This window comes from Aythya ferina, assembly GCF_964211825.1.
Source record: "Aythya ferina genome assembly, chromosome: 1".
NCBI classification, from domain to species: Eukaryota; Metazoa; Chordata; class Aves; order Anseriformes; family Anatidae; genus Aythya; species Aythya ferina.
Window position 1 is genome coordinate 36,111,528 of NC_140296.1, and position 16,692 is coordinate 36,128,219.

At 41.1% G+C, this 16,692-nt stretch overlaps 1 protein-coding gene across 2 annotated transcripts in view; it reads left to right on the top strand.

Annotated features, from left to right (window-relative positions):
- The first annotated feature begins 1,957 nt into the window (after positions 1–1,957).
- TDRD3 (tudor domain containing 3) overlaps positions 1,958–16,692 on the top strand; it is a 104,137-nt gene continuing 89,402 nt past the window's right edge. The window contains exon 1 of one of the 2 annotated variants that reach the window (XM_084520362.1): positions 1,958–2,154. In XM_084520362.1, the coding sequence (XP_084376488.1) occupies positions 2,114–2,154 (41 nt within the window). In that variant the 5' untranslated portion in view covers positions 1,958–2,113. The remainder of the gene's footprint in view (positions 2,155–16,692) is intronic. The other variant, XM_084520363.1, reaches the window with a different exon arrangement.

A 16,692-nucleotide genomic window follows, 5' to 3' on the forward strand; every position in this document is an offset into this window, starting at 1 on the left:
GTTCATCATGCAAAACTGCTGGAATGAAGGGTGTGACTCAGCCACTAACATTTCAGAATGACTCTCTTGATGTCAGGCTACTAATTTAAGAACTTTGGTACAGGCACACAGTAGGTATATCTCAGGGCTCTTGTTTTACTTCTCCTTGGTATTACCGCTTTGGAAACTCTTGTTCATCTGGAGTCTTGCCATGACATGGGACTGTATAAACTTTAAAAATCCCGAAGTCATATGGTTATTCACTCCATAAACAACATGACTGGGTTGGCTCAGTTTATTCAGATCTGCGTAGATGGCTCTGGTGATTGCTATGCACTTCCATCAAAAATGTGTTGTTGCAGTTTCCTACTTAGTATTTCCTTTTTTTTTTTTTTTTTTTTTTTTTTAAATGACCAGCATGTGGATTGAAACTTCCATGACTTGACACTCATTGTTTTGAGATTTTGCCAGAAAAGATGTGTCAGTCTACTTTAAGTAGAATCTCATTAGAGGGCTAGAGTATATTCTTTCTGCTAAGGCTCCAGATCAGAAAATCTTCAAGTTATATGTACAACACAAAAAATTGCTCAGATTCATCTCAACAATGTAGGTTTTGTTTTCTTTTTCTGCATCAAGTTTTTGTAACTGGTTCGAAAAAAAAAAAAAAAGTGTAATTTATTGAAAAACAGGAGCCACGCAGGACAATCTGTGTGTTGGCAACAAAACCTTTGTCCAAGAGTTTATATCTGTATATTACATAGGACGATTCAATGCAGTATGAATAAGGACAAAGCATACAGGAGACAACAGTGTTGGTCAGTACAGCAGAAGTCACAGCTTGTGACATGTAAATCTTCTTCTGAGTGATTGGTAGTCAGTTTGGCAATGCCAGGCTTTTGGGTGGATAAAAACAAACAAACAAAAAACCACAACAACAACAAAAAAAAACAGCAAGTTTTGATTTGAAGAAGAACGAAACTTGCAACATCCCAAGGATGAGAATGACCCATACATAATACACAAAGTTGGTACCTAAGTTTTGGAACTTCCATACAGCACAAAAGAATTAACATTTGACATTGTCTGGCTACGGCACATAGACACGATTGATTAATGTTAATTGTCATGGTCTTTCAAAAGGCAGCTGCACTGACCTGCAGGCAGAAACCTTGAGGACCAAGACTAAGATAGGCATTTTCTTAACTGATGACCTGCTCACATTCTTTTTTTTTTTTTTTTTCTTATTTCTTTGAATACTAGAGCATATAGGTAAAGAAAAAAACAACAAACACTTTTTGTCAATTACTGAAGTAGCCTGAAGTAATGAGATACATATACCAGTGAAAAATAAACAGTGCCATATTTTTAAGTTATAAAAACCCATTAAAAAGGCAGACCATAAAATTCCATGCTCATTTCAGGGCAAAATATTAAGAGAGACACAAACGTAGAAACAGCCTCTTTTACATCTTGTTGCCCCGAAAACCCACTTCTCACCCCACCACCCACCCCGAGGACATCGAGGGGACTCATCCTACCCGACGCTATTAGTGCTACCCGTATTTATTTACACTCTTCCCACTGGAGATAAATGAGGTCCTCGGCCACCCCCTTCCCCACACAAATCCCGACCAGGAGCCGTGCGAGAGCGGCTCCGGGACGGAGGCTCCGGGCCGAGGGACCCGGGGCGGCCGGTGCCACACGGCAGAGCCCCGCCGCGGGCAGGGCCCCGCCGCCATCTCCTCCTCCCGCCGTGCCCTCAGCCCTTCCCTTCCCTTCCCTTCCCCGCCATGGCGGCAGCGGCTTCCAGCCGGGCTCCCTCCTCCCCATAGCGGCCACACGGGGGTGTGGAGCGGGGCTGGCGCCGGTCGCGGGCTTTGTTCGTCGCTGCCTGCGCCGCCTCCTCCCCTTCCTTCCCCCTCATTTTTTTTTATTTTTTATTTATTTATTTTTTTTCCCCTCCCCCCCCCCCCCTTTCCCTTCCCGTCCCTTCCCTCCATCGCCCTCCCCTAGCCCGAGAGCCGGCCGGGCCGGCTGCCCGGAGCGGGCCGAGGGGCGGGGGGGGAAACCGAGCGGGCGCTGCCCGCCCCGCCGGCAGCGAGCAGGCAGGCAGGCAGGCCGGGAGGGAGGCGCCATGGCCGACAGGGCGAGGGCGGCGCTCGGGGAGTCGGGCTGGTAAGTGGGGGCGCCCGCCGCCATGTCGCGGGGGCCGGACCCGGACCCGGACCCGGACCCTGCCGTGTCCCGGGCACGGCGCCGTGGCCCCCGGCCCCTCCGTTGCTTGCTGGCTTTGGGGCGTAACTCGCTATATCAGCGCGTGCTGCGGTGGTGTTTTATTTATCCGTTTATTTATTTATTTTGGGGTGGGGGGGCTCGCTTCTTTTGTGTCTCGACTCGCGCCGTGAAGCGCTCGATGGCCGCCCCCCCCCCCCCCCCCCCCCCCCCTTCAGGCTCCAGCCCCCCCCGTGTCCCGGCGGCTCCCCACGGGTGTGTGTGGGGCCCTTTAGGCCTCTCCTGTTGGCCTTTGGGGCCAGCTGGGGCCGGGCCGGTGTGTGCACAGCTCACAGCAGGGCTGGCAGGGGGCTTTTGCCCCGGGACGTGCCCCTGCTGCCTGCCTGCCCTTCCCCCGGGTCTGCACCCTCCTGGCTGAGGGCTGTGGCTTTGGGGTGGCGTTGTTCCTTTTAACTAACCCTGTGGTGGTCAATAAGGTTGGACAAGTGGAGTCAAACGCTTGAAGCCAGGTTTTCTTTCTCTCTTTTTTTTTTTTTTTTTTTTTTTTTTTTTTTTCCCCAGTTAGTCCCGAGTTGAACGTTTTGTGTGCTTTGGAAGAGCGCGCTTCAATGAGTCCGAATAGTGCTATCTCTGCATCTTGTTTGCTAGCCTGGAGGCTTTTTGGCACTATTGACTAGAAGCGGATTTATTTATTTTTTAATTGATCAGTGTAGTTCCCTTATTAGTCAGCACTCTGCCTCCTTAACGACTGGCAAGTCGTTCTCAAAGCAAAAGCTCCTTGTTGATTACCAAGGCGCAACACAACTTTGTTTAGCTGTAATTGAGGAAAAACTGTTTAACTTAAAAGAGAAATGTCATTACTTCCCATGGCATTTTGTGGATGTTTTTACTGCAATGTTTAATCTAGTGGCTTTGCTGGATTGTGCTTTCATTTATGGCTAACACGTAAAGCACTAAAACAGCATCGTGTGGTTTAGGTAGTTTCTCCAGCATTGCTTTGTGATAATACTAAGCAGGCTGGGAAAACTAGCGTCTTTAGGTCTGGATGAGTGTATCATGTTTCAAAAATACTGATCTAAGCAGTTCTAGAGTACACAATCCTGTGACTCCTGCCTGTTGGTGAGCTGAAAGAATCAAAAGTGTTCGTGCTAACTTTCATAAGATTAGTTTTCTTAAAGGGAAGTGTTGGCTGTAACTTGATGCTCACACCTCTCCCATATACTTACTGCTCTTCAAAAAGGAGAAAGGTTCCATAAAAGTAACTTTTACTTTAGTGATTTTTCTTCTCTTGCTTTCTATTATACATCCAAAATTTTATCACATAATTTTCAGTTCTTGGGTGTCTTACCATATAGTCAGTTGATTGAGGGCCATGGGTAAACTGCTTTTAAGGATTGGCAGTCCAAAATATGAGGTACCCCCTGAAACTCTCTGTTACTCCACAGTGTTTGCCTCTGTCCTTGGGGCATATTCTGTTGAATGGCAATAAACACTTGTTATTCTTGCAGTGCTGCCAGGTGCGATCCAAAGACAGTGACTGAAATATGATCGGGCAGTAGTGGGATGATACTCCGGTACACTGGAGTTATGCCTTGGCCTACTTGGATTGGGAAGGGCAGCATGAATGCTTACACTTTTGAGGAGGAGTGGAAAAGGAAATAATGCTTCAGAAACCGTCAGCAAAGTGTTCTTGTCCTTGAAAAAATAACGTAGGCATCCATGCGCTTCAGTGTTCTGTTGCTCTTATGCATGTGACTTCTCTATCCGCTTGTTATTAGTAGATCTTAAAGTCATAACACGTGTGACTGAGCCTTAAGTTGTGATACTTGATGCAGTAGATTTCTCACTATACTTGACTACACGGGTGGTTGAATCACTTTCAGTCCCAAACTTATTCCTAGTGTTGCTGTCTACTCATGTCAAAGTAGTATGTTTTCTAGCACAAAAGTGGAACTGAGTTTATGCATTGACTTTGGTCCACATTTAAACTACTGCAACACCACTTGGTGTTCCAACAAAGCAAACTGTTTTTTGGAAGAACGTTGTTCTTCCAAAGTTGCAAATCTTCTAGTTTGTAAGATACTGCCTATTCCAACCAGATTTTACCGTAACTTTCTTAGAACTTTAAAGGTAAGAAAAGTGGTAAGAAAAGTTGATACAGACACATGCTTGTGTGAATTTCTGCAATTATTTTTTTTGTTATAACTGAATATGAAGTAAAGTTATTTTTCAAATAAAGCATTAACAAAACTTAGTTAAGATAGTATTACATATATTTATATATTTTATTTATATATATTTCAAGTCGGTGTTGTTAAAGTCATCCACTGCCCTGGAAATTTGTAATGTTTGCCTTTTAAGTTTGTTTCAGTATATCAGTTATGGTTTTTAAGCTTCTGAGAGATAAAGTTCCCCTATGTAGTAGATGTAAGAGTGGTAGCTAAGGTAGCTAATGAATGTTTTTTTTTTTTAAAGTTTACTTATTTATTTACTTTGTGGTAGTGTTTCATGAAAGTGGGTGAAAGGCCCCTGTAGTGAGCATGCAGAGCTGTTTCCCTGAAGAGAAGACGTCCTTGTCTTCAGACTTGCACATTTAGACTTGCACACTGACCAAGTCTTTAGACTTGCACATATTTTGAGGCTACTTTTCCTTGCACACTCCCTTGGGTGCTGCTTCTCAGGATGTGATACTGTCTCCAACTTCAGAGCTCAGATAAGGTGTGTTTGTATTACTTTGCAGTGGAAAAGTTAATCTGCCTTGGAACATGAAGTTCTGTGTTAACTTTTTTTTTTTTTAAATTATCAGACACGCAAAGAAAGTTGCCTTCTTGTATTGTGATAGTTCTGTTCATGAGTTTTGGAACCAAATTTCCAGTGTTCACATTAAAATATAGGCCTAAATGGAACAGAGTTACAGAACCCAGTTTTCTTACTAGCTGTGGAGTCCAAAAGAACTGCGGAGTACACACTCCTTATGCAAACCATGAATCACAGAACACTTCTCTGACTTGCAACAACAATTTTTACCTTTGGAAGTCACCCAGGTTTCACTTCATAAGAGAAGTTGACAGCCCAGAGCTTCTTCAATGTCCTAGACCTTCACAGAACTTTGGCATTTTGATGTAATAAATTCCAATATGTTTTTGAAAACAAGCAGTGTGTCGTGCCCTACTGCAGGTTTAGCTGCCCCTGGTCTCAGGTCTGATGACTGATCTCTGAACATGGGAGAGAAAGACATGCAAACTGGATAGCTAAAGAATTCCTTAGTACAGCTAAATGTACAAGTGAGTTGCTTGTTGAGTAGTACAGATTATTGCAGTGTAAAAATTAGTAGGTCTATGGGAAAAGCACATAGTCTTGTAAAACTTCATATATTTTTCAAAGTTATGTAGACAGTGTTCTGACTATAAAAGGTTATTTCTGGAGATGAAGAAGAATCAGAATTGTATTTGTTGTTTGGAAACAAAAGAGTAGTGTTTAGAAGTCCATGAGAAAACTTCGATCAGTGTAATTTTGGTTTTATATGTTTTGTAAATGAAAGCTGTGTACTTAGTGTATGCTGAGCTACTTTAAATTGACTTTCATCTATTTCAGCAAGTAATGTGCTGCATGCTGGGTAACAGTTGATTTAAGTTAGTCTGTTGTAACCCTTTCCTTATAGGACTAATGACAACATGATCCAAGCTCTGAAGCAAAGGTAGGGAATGCCTGCAGGGACAATCTGACTCTTCTTTCTAAGAGCGCAGCAGGAATTTGGGGAAGCAGTTGGTTCCAGGATCCTGCAAGGCAATCTGCTTTTCCTACACGTTGTTTTGCTGTTCCGCTGAAGCTCCTTTGGCAGGCATGGCTGAATTTGGTCCCTGCATATGGAGCAAGCTCAGTCTGGGTAGAAGATGTCCCTTAGACACAGGGATAACAATGATTCACAGGGGAGAAGCATCTCTGTTTTGGGTTTCTTAACACCACTGTATGTTTTTATGAGCTTGGGTTGGTACTGTGAAAGCTCGAAGTGCTGGTAAATTGTAGCAAAGTAAAGTGCTGCAATCATTGCAATTTTGCATTTTTTTGTTTGTGTCATTCACATGTATCCCTTACTGTCTGGTGTGATCGGTTTGATTCTAGCTCGATCACGAATAGTGGGTAGACATAAACTGAATTCTTGATGTCATTGACAATCTGGAGGAGCAGAACAAGTCCAGTGTTGTACCTTCTGTTAAGGGAGACAAGAAACTCCTTTTAAAGAGGCTGTTAAGTGGTAACAAATGAGTGATATTGGATGTAATCTTACGAGCTTTTCCAATAAACTGGTATATGGCTATTATTAATGGTTAAAAAGCAGCGCAAAGAAAGCTGTTGGGAATTTTTCACAAAGAATAAAATAACTGTTAAGTCATTATGTATATGAATGGCGTGTCCTAATTTTTAGTGGTATGCGCTAATGTAATTGTCCCAGCAGAGCAAAGGTTTTGTAGACAGTGAAAAAGTAAATGAGAGGTGTGGAAGGTCCTCTGTGCTGGGAAGATGGAGATCTTTAGCCTGAGAAACAGAACAATAAGGGGAGAGGTGACAGGGGTCTGCGAAATCTGCAGAGCATACAGAAATGATGAATAGAAAGCAAGACAGCTATTTTTCTTAACACAAGAATTAGGCCACCCAGTGAATTAAATGTGCTAGTTGATGAAAATTGAAGTAGCTTCTCAAGCAATGTGTAATTAAATCGTGGAACGGAATTGGCACGTGATAATTTGGAGCAGAAAGATATAAGGGAGGTAAAATACAGAAATACATATTATATTATAAAATACAGAAAAATACAAGTGGGTTAAAATATGAATTTGACAAAATCAGGTAGGGGTAGATGCATTGAAAGTGTAACTCTGGGATGGAGCTTATCTACTAGCCCTCAAATAGCTGGAAGCCAGGAATTACTCAGGGCACTTTCAGATACTTGCTGTTTTACATTCTTTATCTGAATCATCTGCCTCTGGCCACCCTTGAGGAAGGGGAACTTCGTTAGACCTAGACTGGTTAAGTGTGAGCACCATTTCTGTTCTTACTTTTCTGTTGTAGGTAAGTGTTTTTCACGCTGCAGTCTTACTGAATAAAGGTCTTTTTCCTTTTAATTGGGAGTGGGAGTTTTGAGACAAATGAACAGGGCCTTGAGAAATAGGACAGAGAAGCCAAAGTAAGTGTGGCAGTCCCCTTTGCACCCTGTCTCCGTTGTGATTTCTGCTGTCTTACCGCAGCTCAGCCTCCAGGATTTTATTAGCTGCTGGGAGAGCCTCTCCTGTCACCTTGATATACCAGATCTCAAATCAATTTATACACCCTTCTTGGGAACGTAGCCTTTATCTGCTGGCTTCCTCTGAAGAGTCTGCTAAGAAGCTGAAGCACTAGCATGAGATGTCCTTGACTTAACAGAACTGTTGCAATTTGAGTGAAGAGTATGAAGAATATTGCTACTTGTTGAGTAAAGGGTTCACAGTGGAGGGGGAAGAAAAAGTTTTAGTTTACATGGAACAAATTTAAAGGTGGAAGTTGTGACGGACAGTTTTCCAACACCCATCTTTTCAGTGGCCTTGCTTTTTTTTGGTGTAGTGTATCTAAGGTTGATTGTCTCCCATGAATGCTTTCTGTAGGGGCATGTAGGCTTGTCTCCTTTTTGAGACTTTGGAGATGCTGTGTGTATTTAATCTTACTTCAGAAGTCACATAGTCATGGAAATTTGTAGGCTTTGCTTTCTTTTTGAGGTGCAGATAAGGCCAATGTCACCTAGAGGGTTTGACTCGTAGTAGTTTCCTTCTTCCTGCCTCTTTGTCCACATGCTCTTTGACCTAATGTGAAACAGCGCACGTTATCCCAGAGACTGAAATGTCTGCTGAGTTTTGTAATATTTTTATCAGTTAGTCTACTGATAAGCTAGTTGCTATCAGCACTTAAACAGGGTAAATGGATGGAGCTTGTTACACAATGACTTCTGGGGGCTGATTTCCCTCTTCCCTCTCACAAATCTGACTGGAGATTAAAATTGTTGGTCAGAAAGCCTGCACCTTCCAGAACGTGGAAATTTCAGACATCTGGACTAGTTGTTGGTTATAAATGAACAAGGTGTCGGAAGAAAGCCCTTTGCAAAGAATTTGCTTCCAGAAAGCATGTTCTGAGACTTGAGACCTGTGGGTTTGAGACCTCGTGGGTTTGCTCTGTGCAGTTTGTGTGCTCACACTTCTCAGATCCCGGACCCCTGAGCAGAGAGCTGTCGGGAGGGTAGCTGCCCATTTTGGGGTGAGGTGGTGCTGTCATTCGGACCATGAACAAACTGGTGTTCAGTGGGGTTTTATATTTGCATATTTTACATAAGTGTCACTTCTTCTGGATAAAATATGGTTTAACATAGTAATACATGGAGGAGTACGTAGAGAGACGGCAGCTGTCCCGAAGCTTAATTTAACAGGTAGAATTACGCTTAGAAATGTTGGATTTCAAATATCCCGTACAATTAGTTGATGCTTCATGGTTTGCTTGTTCTGTGGTAGTTGCAATAATATAGTTAAAATAAATTTAACCGAATCTCCAAGCTGTTCATGTTGTACATATTTTCAAGAGTAGTACATTTTCTGCTTTTTCAGAGCAAAAGGAGGATGTTGAATTCCAATATAATTAATTCTAGTACTGCTGATGGAAAGATGGAAAGGCTCTCTGGGGGAGGCGAATAGTATGTGAGTGTTTCTAATCAGATTGCATGCACTTAACATAATGCAGAGTTGCGAGGTGTCAGAATTTAGGAAGGCTGGGCAGCTCTAGGACTGATGTACAACCTTCGATGGAGCTGCTTTGTGCTCCTAAGGGAAAAAAGAAGTTGCTGTCTTAAATCATCTTTGCATCACTGGTAAGTAATTGAAGCATGATGGGCATTCTTGCAATGGGATCATTTTGAACACTTCACTTTGAGAAGTTTAGCATAGGTATTAGAGATAGGAGTAACAACACTGACAGCACAAGGCTTGTTCTGAGTCAGAGAGCCGCCTGCTGACATCGTGTGTGCTGCTTGGGGAGCGTGGTCAAGATCGGCTTTTCCTTTCCTGCTGTTTGCCTCATACAGTGCTCCAGGAACAGCCAGGAGCGTCTCCTGTTGTGTCACGTCTGGAAAAAAGCTGTTGAGGAAAGCCAGCAGAGGAAAAAGCCATGTGTGCTCAGACAGTTTCAAGATACTCTCGGTGCGCTGTCAGCTGTGTCATTGGCACAGGCCCAGCCTTAGGATATTTGTGTTCAGTTTAACGCCTCGGGGTGGCTGCCAACGTTTTCCTGGGGAAATATGAGTGAGAAATAGTATTCACAGCTTGTATCTCAGGAGAAGGAAAAAAAATCATTATAAAAAGAAAGACAGCCCTCTTTACGTTGTGTGTTTTGTATGTCCAATTGTGTTGGTCTGTTACAAATGACGGAGGGTCAGATCTCCTCAAGGAGCAAAACAGGCAAGAGCTCTTGTCCAGTGCTTTCTGGCTGCAGGGACTGTTTGTAGCATCCACCATGTCACAGCAGTGCCACTTGCTAAAAGGTTATCTTAGCCAGCTTTGGGGCTAGCGAGGTTATCTTGGACATGTCTCTGTATGTTACTTGGTAAAATCTCTAGATTTAATCTCCAGATTTAGGCTTGACGGTTTTGTACTACCACCATTACTGCCAGATAACCGTGTGTGCACTTATCACAGAATCTCTCTTCGATTAAGTAGTTGTGTTGAGTCACGTTAACATTTTTTGGGGGAATCTGGTGAAATTTTACTCTGCATTTTGCAACAGTAAAAGAATATAACAATATATAGTTACCTCCATATTAAAATACTTTAATAGATGTAAATCAGGATATGTCATTAAAGCACAGGCCAGAAGTGCGTACTGTCCAGGTTCCTTACCAAATGCATTAATAACGTTATTTCCACGTTTTGTGAAAATACAAAGTCACTTACTTAACCCTGGTATCGATGTCAATATACTGAATGCGGAAAATACTACTTTAAACAGCTAGATCATCTTGTTAAGTATTATTTCTTCACAGAAGAGTAGAAATTGAAACACCATTTATTATGGAAGCATGTTTACACTTTCTTTTGGGTGATGTTGCCGTAATTACTGTGAGGGCTGTTGTGTGGTGGGGATTGGGGAAGCTTCCAAAGGCATCAGGGTAGTGTGAGTTTGCTGGGGGATAACTTTTTTATTTGTTAGATTGAGATCTGCATCCAAGACTGCTTTAAATGCAATGCAGAGGTGTTAAATTCTTAATTACTTTTTAGAATGGTAATATTAATGAAGCATTACATTTTCCAACTTCTTAGAACATGTTCTGTTTTATAGATGAAAGTGTTGCAAGTGCTGAGGTTCTTGTTTAGCTGTTATTTGGAGGGGAGAGAGGAAGAAAGTCGTTGAAGGAACTGGAGAGAAGGTGGGTGGTTTCCAGGGGTCTGGTTCTGACGCTGTGCATGGCAGTGGTATCTGAATGAGTTACGTTTTCTGTTGAAGTGATGAGCTGCTTGGGAGTGCTGAGAGGGCACTTATGTAAAAAACATGATCCATCAAACACGTGCTCCTTGAAAACAGACTGGATAATGAGCACCGTCATGATTCTTGGTTTGCAAAACCTATTCGCTGGTGTGGCTTTTAATGCAGATGTAACAGCCCTATAACATATGGATATAAATCTGTGTGATACACTTATGTAATTATTGATAGTCTGGAGAGTTGCAGTTCAGCTAGTCAAAGAAACAACCTGGGGGGATTCTGCCTTGTGGAGAGTACTTCCTAAGTTCCTCTGCAACTTTTCGATTGATTGCTGTCTATGCTGCTTCTTCTATTTTTTTGGTCCAAAATAATAACTTTTTTTTTTTTTTTTGTAACTATGACATTCCGAGTAACTGAGGGAAGCAGATGTATCAAGTTGTATACTTAATATATACCTGATATTCAAAAGCTAAACCAGTCTGGTTTATTCTTATTAACTTTAAAAAAAAAAAAAAAAGTGCTATAGTAAAACTTTGCTGCTGTAGCTCGAAGCATTTTAATTAAAAATACTGCCAGTGAGGGAAAGTGTTCATCTGTTTATATGTTCAAACTGCAGTTATGGGTACTGACTTCTGTTTAGCAGTAATTTGGCTGATCCTCTACAGACGTATAGCTGTAAGTCTGTGGTTAAACGGCATTGCGCGTGCAGCTGATAAAGTGAAACTCAGAAATAGTTTTGGAAGCCCTTTAATGGGTGCAGTAGTGTTTTCCAGTTTTAGAAATATATGAATCTGTGGCTGTAGGCAGTTACCTTCTTCGATCGTTGTTAACAAGGCTGCATTTACCAATCTGCTGGCACTCTTCAAGCTTTTCAAAGAGTTGCTTGTAAACGCGGTTTTAGTGTGCTCTTTTACATTGCACAAGTATGCATCTCTATACATATCTTGAGTGATTTTTTTGGTAAATGTACTACAAATCTAGTGTTAAAGGTATATAGAAATGGCTACTTTATCATAAAGTAGAATAAAAAGAAACCTGCCACTTCTGCCTGGTTAAAAAATTACCCGCATGCAGGAACATGTGATATGCTGAGTTAAAATTATGCAATGATTGTAATAGGTATATCTGTATTTTAAGCATCAGTGACCACAGCTGTAAAAAAATTACTTTCTGCTTGGCAATTTCAGTTATAAATACACCTCTTTGTCTCCGTGATGAGTACTCATCTTTCATCCTTGTCTTTTCAGTAGATTATAATGTCATTTGTTGTCTGTTTTGATGTTTAGGAGGGAGGGATGTCTTCAAAAGTTCTGTTTTTTTACTTAGTGCACTAGAACCAGTTCTGTAAGAACAGTTCCTCCCTACAGCAGCTATTCTTGGGGACTCTGGGTTGGTGATAAAAACCTGTTTTAAATATTTCAAATACAACTGGAGTCATTTGCTTAGCAACTTGCTTTGTGAGTCAGCAGACACTGGGGATGTTAAGCTTCTATTATTACTGAAATTAATACGAAGTGTCTTCGAGCAGAAGTAGTCCAGCTCTTTAACTGTGATATGGAAGATGTGCTTTAATAACAAAATACCAATTAATAATGTTTCCAATTTTCATTTTGTAGTTTTATGGTTCAGTGCTGTTTTTCTCTGGTAATAAAGTGAGATTTTACAGCTTGAATTGAGAAATATTAATCGTTTCCTTCATGAGTACTGTTGATAAGCTAAATTAGGCGATTAAATATGATCAAAATTATATTTGAACTACTAAAAATATAATCTTTTGTTACTCATATGCATGAACAGTGTATGTTACTTATTCCAGTCTCAGTATCATTAATTTTTAAGTATCATTGCTGGAAAAAAATACAAAATAGTGGTTGGAGGAAGCATTTTAGGGAATTACTTTGTATAAAGATGCCAGGTTTTACTTTCTTTTGAGACACTCAAAATATAAAAAGCAAAGCAATCAACCAACCAGTTTGGAAGAGGCCTCTGGAGGTCATCCCAGTCCCACCCATTGCTCAGAGCAGGACTGACTCCTTGTTGGATCTGCTTGCTAAAGGTGTTGTCCAGCTGAGCCTTGAGTATCTGCAAATTGGTCTGCTCCTCTGCATAGCCACTCTTTGGTAAGATTTTTTTTTCCTCCCCTATGTGTAGTGGGAATTTCATGTGTTTAAGTGTTTCTCTCTCGGATGCTGTCATGTCACTCCACACTTCTTGGAATTGTCTTTGTCTCCTTACACTGTCTTCAGGTAATGGGGGGAAAAGTTAGAACCTCCTTTGGCCTGCACTTCTCCAGGCTGAACAAACATTTAAAAAAAAAAAAAAGCTCTCACAGATTCTCTTCCTTTGACATATACTCCAGCCCCCAAAAAATCTCAGTGGCCTGTCTCCAGTTTTGGGTCTTCTCTCATAATGGAGATCCCTGAAACTGGGTGCAGTATTTTGGATGTGCCTTTGCACTGGGAGGAGGGGATCAATCACAACGCCTGATTAGCTGACTGCAAAATCTAATAACACCCCAGTATGTTTTTAGTCTTTTACCACTGTATGGGCACACTGATCCATGCTCAAATTTTTTTGTTCATCATGATCTGCTTTTTGTCCAGCCGTTCCTCCACCTTAGTTGTTGCAAGGGATATGGCTCAGTGCTCACTATTGAGCTGTGTCATGATCCTGTTGGCCAAGGAACCACTGTGGTGATGCTTCTTACCTACTCGTGTTTTTACCAGCATATCATTCCCCTGTGTCCACCTCCCCTGAAGGGGGAAAAATGGTCATATTTCCCACTGAAAAGCGTTGTACATCTATCTGTTTTAGACTGTGCAGCGTTTAATGTAGTTTTGACATGCTTATACAAGCTTAAGCTATGGTAATGTGTAGTAAAAGAACTGATGTACCACTTCATTACAGAAAATGCGATGTGTAGAATGTAAGTACTTAATTTGAACCATTACTGGAATGCCTTTTTTGGTCTGGCAGCTACTTAAACTTCTGATTTATCAGATTTATGAACTTGAGACTAATACAAAAGTTGAACAATCTCTTCATTTTGCGCAGAAGTAGTGTTTTGAGTGAACTTTGCTACAGATCCAAGAAACGTGAATTGTTCTGTTCCCACGCACGTTATTTCTTGCTCAGTCTCTACAGCTGATGATCTTGTGCTGTCCTTTGCTGTGTTAATCAAAGTCTGTCCCAATATTGTGGCTCCAGTCATGCCCAATAACTGATGCCTATAGAGCAGCCTGAGAGTGTGGCAGACACGCAGAGATAATTCCTCAGAATGTTTTCCCAGCTTTTAGCTATTGGTTGTTCAGCAATTTCCTCAGAGGGATGTTTCCTTTCTGTTAAATAGATCTTGATATATTTCTTCTGGATGGATCTGTGCAGTTGTTTTTTGAACCCATGTAAAATTTTAGTAGCCACAGAATATTTCAATCAATATTCTTCATACAATGTTGTATGAAAACCCCTTTTCTTAAATTTGCTGTATTTCCTTGTTGCTAATTTAGAGACACCGAACAACCAATCCATTTTATCTCCTTAATATTACTCGTGGCCATATAGATATGTTTAAACCCCTTCTTCAGCCTTTTTCGTAGTGAAGAACCCTATTCTGTGTGTACTAAATCTTCAGAAGAAAGGTGTTTTGTATTTGATCCAATTTGTACATGTCAAATTAAGAAGGGTGGACAGAAAACAGGATCCTCAAAGCAGGGAGAGTTTAGGTAAATATGTGATCTAACAAAGACAGGGAGAAAGAAGAAAATGAAGGCAGGTACATTATAGATACGTATTATTCAGTCTTTATCATTACAGAGGGAAGTACGAAGTGTCTGAAAATGTGATGTGATACAGAAATGGTATTTTTTACTCCCCCCTCTTCTCAGCAAAGAAGTTAATTTACAGCTTATTTAGCTAAATGTAATGCATGATAAATTACGTGCAAGTTTCAAAATTACAAGTGCGTGGTCTTTGATTGCATGGTGCCTTTTGGCCCCTTGGGTATATGAACCTTGACAGAAGAGTGAGTGCAGGAGTGTGAACACCCATTTGCGATTACAAGACGCGGGGCTTGGCTTATACAGGCTTTTATGAGACTTGGTGGGTATGTTAAACATGCGGAGTAAGATCTAGCTTTATCATGCTACCTCTCCCTGTGAAGACAATATGCCTGTTCTGCTTCTCACCAGATGAAAAGTGTGATCAGTTGCTTGTTCTCAGCAGGGAGGCAGTTGTTTCTTGAGATGCCTTATCTAGGCTCTTGCTTGTCTGTCTGCATCCATTGAAGTCCTGACCCCATCACATACCACGATGTGTGTTTTTCTACAGAATACAGATACGCATTTCACTGTGTACTGTTTAGCTTAATATTACTATAAAATAAATATTTTAAATTAATATTAAAAAAATAAAACAAATTAGTATTACTTCTTAAATGCACCACACACTTGATTTCACTTTCAATCAGAGTTTTATGGCATAAACTTCAAGTAAATTGCGTATTATGGTAAGTAATTCCAGTTTTGAGTCATAGTGTCAAATGATTACTTGGCTTGATGAAATAAAAACCAAGCTGAAAATAAGCTTTTGAGAGTTACGGTCATCTGACTGTGCCCTCCACTCCTAAAACTAAACTCATGAACTTTCCCCTTTGCGTCCTGTGACTGTTTGCTGCACTGCCCTTGGTGCCCTCTAATGCCTGTGTACTATCATGATTTCAATTCCTTTTCACCTGTCCTACCCCGTAATATGTTTGGCTTCCTCTCACCTAACCCTCTGGCAAGCATCGACGTGTGTTATGGCTGTTTTGGAGCTAGGCAGGTGCTTCAGTTGACCAGTTGATTGCTGCTGCTCAAAGTGGGTGAGAGCCAGGTTCTGTTTCCCTTTTCCACAGTCCAACTGCAGATTTTCCTATGTTTTACTTCTACCTGGCAGCTGATTTCTGTGAAACTTCAGGGAACTTGGTGCCTGAGACCTCTGCTTCTCTCAAATTTGGCTGAAATTTGCATGCCTGATTTGAATTTGTCAGTGTGACAGGGCTGCTGGACAGACTCCATGAATATATAATCATCATTTTCTAGGGGCAATTGAATTCCGCTGCATTTTAAAAACTTTTTTGGTTTGTTCAGTAAAATGAACATGAAGAAACTAGACTTCACGTGAGAAGTGTTTGCTTTTTCAAAGCACTGAATGCAGAAGGAGGGAGGATAAATTTGGCAAAAGTGTCTGTTACTTCCCTATGCTCATTAGTTCAACAGATACTGTTTCAGAATAGGTGAAATGGATAGCTCAGGCCCTGGGGATTTGAACCATCTATTCTGGGACAGTGCTCGGTCTACTACTCTAGAAATACTCTTTCTTCTTTGATGCCATTCCACTTTTTGTAAATAATCAAACTTCCTTCGGAGTTGTCTCAGCATCTCAGGCAAAATACCTCTTAGGGTTAGTGAGTCAGTCTGGTGTTTTTTTCCCCCTTTGTCTCTGTGTGTATTTTAACCTCTGGAGCATTTGGACCATTTCTTGAAAGACTTGTGAGACATAAAAAGCTTTTTATGTATGTCTTGAAAGATAAAATTTCAGAGGGTGCAGAAAGGATTTTATCAGAATTTGTCCAAAACAATAATGGCTAAGAGGTAGGTGTACTTCTCTTACAGCGTTATTGGCAGATAATTATTCTGCAAAGCATAAGAGAATAATTTGGAAGAAGATTCTCTTCATAGCAAACAGTAGCTTTAGTGCATCTTGTCTTGATTGAGGCAATGTCTTAAAAATAATTAAGAACAGGGTGTTAACTTGAAGTTTGAAAAACATTTTTTCCCTTTATGAGGAGGCACAGTGACTTGTCCTAGCTCTCAGTTAGTCATGTTGTTCTCTTTCAGAAAGCAGAAGTTAGGAACTTAACTACTCTCTTTATTTTGCTCCACTAGATTTTTCTTGCTACTACCCATCTCTTTTGTGGCAGACATCACAGCAGGTGCATACTACAGTGTT